General features: G+C 49.0%; 1 protein-coding gene across 1 annotated transcript; it reads right to left on the bottom strand.

The window, feature by feature from the left end:
* Positions 1–5351: 5351 nt before the first annotated feature.
* Positions 5352–5957, bottom strand: LOC123049312 (cysteine proteinase inhibitor 10-like). Its single transcript, XM_044472246.1, has one exon. It carries the CDS (start codon positions 5926–5928, stop codon positions 5494–5496), a length of 435 nt encoding a protein of 144 aa, XP_044328181.1. The 5' UTR covers positions 5929–5957; the 3' UTR covers positions 5352–5493.
* Positions 5958–8402: the final 2445 nt, after the last annotated feature.

Genomic DNA, 8402 nt, shown 5'->3' with positions numbered 1-8402 from the left:
CACAGAAACGATTGCTCCTGAACAAGAGAAGGCGTTTAGGGAGGCAACCACAATATTTCTGGGAGCAGTTCTGAGTGTGATTGGAGACAAGTTGGTTGACGCCTGTATTCATATGGGGGTTGCCAAAAACTTGTGGGATGCCCTCGAAGTCAAATTCGGCGCAACTGATGCCAACACTGAGCTGTATGCCATGGAGCAGTTCCATGATTACAAGATGGTTGATAACCGTTCTGTAATGGATCAGGCTCATGAGATACAGTGCATTGCTAAGGAGCTGGAGCTCCTGAAGTGTGAGTTACCGGACAAGTTTGTCGCGGTTCATAATTGCAAAACTCCCTCCTAGTTGGAGGAACTTTGCTACTTCTCTCAAGCACTTGAGACGTGAATTCTCTGTTGAGGATGTCATTGGTCATCTCAGTGTTGAGCAGAACTCGAGAGCAAAGGACTCACACGTGAAAGGGGCAGAGGGTTCTTCTAGCGCCAATGTGGTGCAGAAGAACTTCCACAAGTTCAAGGGAAAGAACTCTGTCCAACAGAATACTACGTTTAAGAAGAAGGGTAAGAAGAAAGACAAAAAGAGAGATGGCTGCTTTACTTGTGGTTCAGATGAACATTGGGCAAACAAGTGCCCAAACAAGTACAAGAAGCCAGCACAGGACTCCAAGTCTGTGAATGTCACTCTGAGCAACAATGATGCGGCATCTGGGTATGGTAATCTGTTTACCATACTTTCAGTTTGTCAGTCCACCGATTGGTGGGTTGACACTGGGGCCAATATTCATGTGTGTGCTGATGTGTCTTTGTTTTCTTCTTACCAGGTCGCACGAGATTGTTCCGTCCTGACGGGGAATGGCTCGCATGCTTCTGTTCATGGTGTTGGCACGGTAGATCTGAAGTTTACTTCGGGAAAGATCGTGCAACTGAAGAACGTGCAGCATGTCCCCGCCATAAAGAAGAATCTCGTTAGTGGCTCCCTTCTATGTAAAGAAGGATTTAAGTTAGTATTTGAGTCTAACAAAGTAGTCGTATCTCGGTATGGACTATTTGTTGGAAAAGGATATGATTGTGGTGGTTTGTTCCGCCTTCCCTGGAGGATTTCTGTAATAAAGTCGTGAACCAAATTCATTCTAATGTGAACGAATCTGAGGTTTGGCATTCACGTCTTTGTCACATAAATTTCGGTTGTATGACGCGGCTAGCTAAGATGGACTTAATCCCGAGTTTCACTTTAGCCAAAGGCTCTAAGTGCCATGCGTGTGTGCAAGCTAAGCAACCTCGTAAGCCGCACAAGCCTGCGAAGGAGAGACACCTGGCACCATTAGAGCTCATACATTCAGATCTTTGTGAGATGAATGGTGTGTTAACTAAAGGTGAAAAGAAATACTTCTTGACTCTAATTGATGATTCTACTAGATTCTGCTATGTGTATTTGTTAAATACCAAGGATGAGGCTCTACACTACTTTAAAGTCTATAAGGCTGAAGTTGAGAACCAACTTGAGAAGAAAATAAAACGAGTCCGGTCTGATCGTGGTGGAGAGTACTTTTCTAATGAGTTTGATTTATTCTGTGCATAACATGGTATTATTCATGAGAGGACGCCTCCCTACTCACCCCAGTCAAATGGGGTTGCCGAACGGAAAAACCGTACTCTAACTGATTTGGTTAACGCCATGTTAGATACATCGGGTTTATCTAAGGCATGGTGGGGGAGGCTGTATTGACATCATGTCATGTCCTGAATAAAGTTCCCACAAAGGATAATGAGACTACTCCCTATGAGCAATGGGAAAAGAAAAGAACTACACTCTCTTACTTGCGCACTTGGGGCTGTTTGATGAAAGTCAACGTGCCGATAATCAAAAAGCGCAAGTTGGGACCAAAGACCATGGACTGTGTTTTTCTTGGCTATGCCAAGCATAGCGTTGGCTATAGATTTCTAGTGGTGAAATCTGAGGTACCTGACCAGAAGGTCGGTACAATTATAGAGTCTAGGGATGCTACATTCTTTGAGGATATTTTCCCCATGAGAGATATGCAAAGCATTTCTAGACTGGATTCTGATGAGACTCCTGAACCTACCATTCCGATGGAATATTATGAACATAAAAGTGATGAGAGTTCCACGGAGGATAACGAGGAAGCTCCTGTTAGGAGCAAGAGACAGAGGACTGCAAAGTCCTTTGGTGATTATTTCCTCGTGTGCCTCGTGGATGATGATACTCCCAGTTCCATTTCAGAAGCTTATGCATCTCCGGATGCTGACTACTGGAAGGATGCGGTCCGTAGTGAGATGGATTCCATCTTGGCTAACGGGACATGGGAGATCACTGATCGTCCTTATGGTTGTCGACCATTAGGATGTAAGTGGGTGTTCAAGAAGAAGCTTAGGCCCGATGGTACTGTTGAGAAGTACAAGGCTAGGCTTGTGGCCAAGGGTTATACCCAAAAGGAAGAAGAGGATTTCTTCGACACTTACTCACTTGTGGCTAGGCTGACAACCATTCGAGTGTTACTCGCTTTGGCTGCCTCGCATGGTCTTCTCATTTATCAGATGGACGTTAAGACGGCTTTCCTTAACGGAGAGCTAGACGAGGAAATTTACATGCAACAGCCGGATGGCTTTGTAGTAAATGGTCAGGAAAGAAAGGTGTGTAAGCTAGTGAAATCTTTGTATGGCCTGAAACAAGCGCCTAAGCAATGGCATGAGAAGTTCAACACTACTCTGACATCTGCTGGCTTTGTTGTGAACGAAGCTGACAAATGTGTATACTATCGCTATGGTGGGGGCGAAGGAGTTATACTGTGTCTGTATGTCGATGACATACTGATATTTGGGACCCACCTCAAGGTCATTGAGGAGGTCAAGGCTTTTCTATCTCATAACTTTGAGATGAAAGACCTGGGCGTGGCTGATGTTATCTTGAACATCAAGCTACTCAGAAATACTGAGGGTGGAATTACACTTTTGCAATCCCACTATGTTGAGAAGATTTTGAGCCGTTTTGGATATTCAGACTGCAAACCTTCTGCAACACCATATGATCCTAGCGTGCGGATTCGAAAGTTCGAAGGCACGGCTATAGACCAATTGAGATATTCTCAAGTGGTTGGTTCACTGATGTACCTAGCATGTTCTACTCGTCCTGACATCTCATTTGTTGTGTGCAAACTGAGCCGGTTTGTTTCCAATCCGAGAGATGTGCATTCGCATGCTGTTGAGCGAGTGATGTGTTACTTGCAAAGGACTGCGAACTATGGAATTCACTATTCTGGGTACCCGACGGTACTTGAGGGGTATAGTGATTCGAATTGGATATATGATGCTGATGAGATGAAAGTCACAAGTGGACATGTCTTCACACTTGGCGGTGGTGCTGTTTCCTGGAAGTCTTGCAAGCAGACGATCTTAACCAGATCGACTATGGAAGCAGAACTCACAGCATTAGACACATCATGCGTCAAAGCAGAATGGCTTCGAGAGCTTTTGATGGATTTGCCGGTGGTTGATAAACCAGTGCCGGCTATCCTTATGAACTATGACAATCAAACGGTGATTGCCAAGGCTAAGAGTTCAAAGGACAACATGAAATCCATAAATCACATAAGAAGAAGATTGAAATCTGTCAGAAAATCAAGAAACTCCGAAGTAATAGTGTTGGATTATATCCAGACGGCTAAGAATCTGGCAGGCCCTTTTACGAAAGGGCTATCACGGATTATGATAGAAAATGCATCGAGGGAGATGGGTATGAGACCCACGTAAGTTGCCATGGGGTAACCCAACCTATGTGATTGGAGATCCCGTGAATTAGGACCTGGGAAAACAATCCAGCGGTCAACTGAGGAGAGTATCCTTAATTAACCCACTCCGTTGGAGATGCACAATATTCTCAATTCTGTAAGGCAGGCTGACTTTTGTCTTAATGTGTTCCAAAGCTTGTGTAAGCAAGATGCTAACCTACAGAGCATTCTTTGGAGGAACACATCTATGTGAGCCCGACTGTTGGTCACTGTCTATGACATTGGGTAATCTCTAGTAAGCTCATGAGAAGGTACGGAGTATGACTAATAAACTCCACCCGTGGGGTTTAGCCTTCGGCAGCCATGTATCAGCTGACAATAGGCGAAACTTTTGCACGCCAAACTGACAATTCAAGGCATAGTCCATTGTTCAGTTGTGAAGAAGTCTAATCCTGTTGCTCTAGGTGGAAGTTCAACTTAACAGTCTCCACTGAAATTTCTGATATATCAAACATTGTTTGGATCAGTTGACAAACTTATGTGCCTCGAGATCTGGTGGGGGATTGTTGGATTATGGATAGGCTTAGGCCCATATAAGACAATAATCCCTGGTTAATCTTGAGGCCCATGTATGAGATGACAGGTGGTGGGAAGTTTAGTCCCACCTTGCTAGTTGAGGAGAGCTGAGACCCCTTTATAAGGGCTGCTCTACCACTTGCCATTGGGAGCTTGGGAAGAGGAGTGGTACGCCTCCTCCGCCGCCGCCCGCCTCGCCACGCCTCGCCTCGTCACGACACGATGCGCGCCGCGGATTGCGGGAACGAGCCGAAAGCTTATTTTTGCCGCTCAGGAATGAATTAATTAATCATGGATTAATTAACGAGTCGCTAATAGGTGGGCCACTGTCCGAGACGTTGGACTGTGGGCTGACTTGCGTTGCCGGGATTTGTCGACTCCGTTCGCGGGTGTGCGACCTTCCCGGGAACGACGAATCCCTTGCCGGGAGTGGGTCGACTCGGTCGTGGGCCTCCGCCAGGCCCACGACTTCCTGCCCGACGGCCTATATAAGAAGGCTCTGCCCAGTAGAGTGACCTAGTTCGGTTCACTCGCTCCCTCTCGCGTGACCTAGCCGTCATCTACTGTTCCTCACTTTGTGCTGCCTCCGGCGATCCCATCCCGACGACCGCGTGCACGGTTGGTCGGGAGAGCAGGTGCCTCCGGAACCCTGTCGTTCGAGATCCTGCCCGGGAGAACGGTAATAAGGTTTTTTGGAAGCGTCTCGACGCGACTGCTCCCGATCCGTCCCCAACTCTGTCCGCCTCTGCTTCCACTACTTCCCCTGCATCAACACCATGGCCGACGACGCCGCCGCTAAGAAGAAGGCCACGGACGACGCCGAGGCTGCTGCCGCCGCCGCCGCGTTAGCCTGGCCAACCGGAGGGTATGATATGTTCATCCCTCGTTTACTCGTACTTATGCTAGCCGTATATGTGCTGCTCATAAATGGTTGTGTACGTGCTAGTATGCTTAGGTATCGCTACAAAATGCGTACCTTTTATGCCATGCTTACTGTTTATTCGTGGATAAGTTTAATTGGAAAAGTGCTAATATTTCCAACATGAACCACGCTCTTTATTTTGTAGTTGCACTAGTACGTACTCAGGTGACGGAGAAAAATACAGCGAGTAACAACAACAGCACAAAACCAGCACGGAGCGCACATACGTACACGTGACAGCCAGCCTGTCGATTACTTGGGAGAAGGCATGAGAGACACGAGCTCCTTGGACTTGATCCACGCCTTGACGACCACCACGGCGTCGAACGGCCTGTCCCCGCCGCCGCCGGCGCGGTCCCGGGCGATAACCTTCAGGTAGTATACCACCCCGGAGGCGACCTGCTTTTGCGCCGCCGCCACGGCGGTGAACACGAGCTGGACCTTGACGGGGTCGCCGTTGTTGACTGGTCCGCCGCCGTGGCTGAGGCGGCGGTTGTGTTCGGACACCGCGAACCGGCCCAGGGACTGCACCAGCTTGTTCTTGCCCACGTCCCTGATCTCCGTCCGGCCGCCCACGGCGCCTCCGGCTACCGCCGGAGCCTGCGGGTGCCTTATTTCAGCAGCGGCAATGGTGAGCGTGGCGAGGAGGAGGAGACAGGAGATGGCGGCCGTGGTGGAGGTAGCCATTTTTGTAGTTCTGTGTGTTGGGGAGGGACAGTACGTCCATATTATATAGATAAATTTTAAGACGCGTCCACATTTTAAGCCGTTAATTTCGTGTGTGATATAACGGTTAGTACCATTAAGTAGGCAAGAGGTTTTTTTTTTTTTGCGGGTGAAAGTAGGCAAGAGGTTGTCAACGATTACAAATGGAACTGCTAAATATCTGATGTTAATTGTTTTATGCGCAAACAAATCAAATGTTTTTCATGGTAATTTATATTGGCGTGAGGATGATAAATTTAGTTGACGAGCACGGCAATTTTCTAGAAGAAAAATGAGCTGAGTCGGATCTATCATGCTCGCCAACTAAACTTGTTATCCTCGGCTAATAATTTACCCTGAAAAATATTTGATTTTCTATGTCTAAAAATCTTACGCTGGATGAATATTTGGGTCCTTACACATACATGCTATTGTTCTTCGAAAAAAGACCATGTTATTGCGGAGTATAGTTTCTACAACAAGGGCGTGAAAACTTTGTTCATGTAAAATTATTTGGGAGATGTTCAGGTGATAAAAGAAAACGGAGACGCTTGTGTTCACCTGGCTGATCTCTTCGCGGGTGTCGACTGCCTCCACTACCGTACGATCGTCGTTGATTGGACGACCCACGGCAGCCTAAACCATAGCCTAGTTTTGAAACATGGCCGCAAATGAGGGCTATGGTTTTCTGAAACATGCATGTTGTTGCATTGATTTTGCAACTGGAGCTATGTTTTGGAAATATTTGTGTTGTTGCAATGGTTTATAACGGGGTGAAAAAACAATTCAGGGTGTTTTGTAGCAAGACTCTTGTTACAGTAGGATGAGCGCAACACTAACTTTGTTACATGGACTGGCACTCGCATGGACTATTATTATGGGATCCATCCAACGATCTGCTAGACGGTCAATCTTTTCATATCATCACGCGGGCGACGTGTAGCACTTTGCTTCATGCAGCAGAAAAAGGGTGTTGAGTGGGGCGACGTGGCTTTAATTGAAGGGGCTAAGAGCATCTACAATCGCATATAGCTAATTCGGCCCTTTAAACCCCTCAAATGTCTGTGGACGCTCCCGGGCACGTTCATGGATAGTGACCGGTCACACCTCAAGTGTCCTCCTTCATAACTGGATACCTCTTGCAAATCCTTAGATCCATACAATTACATGCAACATAAAACCTAGTATAAATCTTCGTTGACGCTTGTTCGCCTCCATGTCTAGTGGCCGGTTGAGCCACCCGCCCCGGATGAAGGTGTGATCGCCGGCGAGGAAGAGTAGGACATGGGACACGGACAGACTCACAGGATTCGAGGTACCGATGTCTCTCAGGCCCTACTCTTCCTCGTCAGAGTCTGTGGCGTGGATGTCGCCAGTCGATGTGAGGTCCACGATAGACCCCTCGTGGTCAGAGCCTGACACCTCCACAACAACGTTGTTGTGTCGCCAGGGGGTGCCGGTCACATGTGCCGACTCTGGAGCAGTGTGCGACTTCGCCTTCGCGGCCTCCTCCACAAGGGCTGCTCCGGCCTTCCGCGCCCTTTGCCTCGCACGGCGGGCACGCCGCTCCATGTTAGCGGATGTTCATGCCGGCGTTTACCTCCGACTCGGAGCACGTGGGATTGACATGATGTCGAAGGGATTGTGCGGCCGCCACGGCGTTGGGGCACTAGATGGACCGCACTGCCTCAGACGAGGCAGCGGGCAAGCGCCTCCCCATCACCACGCCCGGCGGATCCAAGCACCATTTGTGCAGACACAATGGATTCCCGCCGAATCGAGTCCGACTGTTGTCGGGCGGACTCCTCCCGGGAGCGGTAGACAGCCATGTCGACGACCATCTCCTCCCCGGGATCGCATGGGACGAGGTCCTAGTCCACGTATCGGGAGAGATCTGACTCGAATCTGCTGCCCGCCATGTCGGGGAGGCCGAAAGGGAGCTTGGGGACGGAATGGGGTGGAGTGGAGTGGCTAGGTTTGGTTCGGGGTGCGGTTAGGGATGAATATATGTGGGGTCAAGTGCATCATTTCATAGCCGCCGCCTCCTCCTCCTCCACAAAAAAGCTAGGGTTTCTGCCTCCCGCCGCCGCCTCCGCAGGTCCGCCCCCTCTCCGGTGGCCCTAGGGCCATGGGGCGCGGTGGATCTCTGCAAGGGCCGGCGGGAGGGCTCCGTTTTAGTCGTTTCTTTCAGTTTTGCTAGGGTTTATGTCCTGCTCAGGAAGACGAGACGGCGGCGGCTCCCTAAAGATGGAATAAAGGTCTCCCCGACTAGCCCCCGTTCCGGCAGTGCGTCTAGCATCGTTGGTGGGCATGTGGAGGTGTGTCTCCGGCGGATCTATCTTTGGTGGATTTGCTCGAATCTCGTCGTTGTTCGTCTACGTTCGCGTGTCTTCGGATTGGATCTTTCTGATCTACGTTATTCTTCATCTACGGCGGTTGTTGTTCTCGTGCGCTGG

This window comes from Triticum aestivum, chromosome 2D (genome assembly GCF_018294505.1).
Source record: "Triticum aestivum cultivar Chinese Spring chromosome 2D, IWGSC CS RefSeq v2.1, whole genome shotgun sequence".
NCBI lineage: Eukaryota > Viridiplantae > Streptophyta > Magnoliopsida > Poales > Poaceae > Triticum > Triticum aestivum.
This window is presented reverse-complemented; position numbering and strand designations above follow the sequence as displayed.

Excerpts from the sequence above, each read along its gene's own strand:
- LOC123049312 (XM_044472246.1), bottom strand. The coding sequence starts at position 5,928 with ATGGCTACCTCCACCACGGCCGCCATCTCCTGTCTCCTCCTCCTCGCC.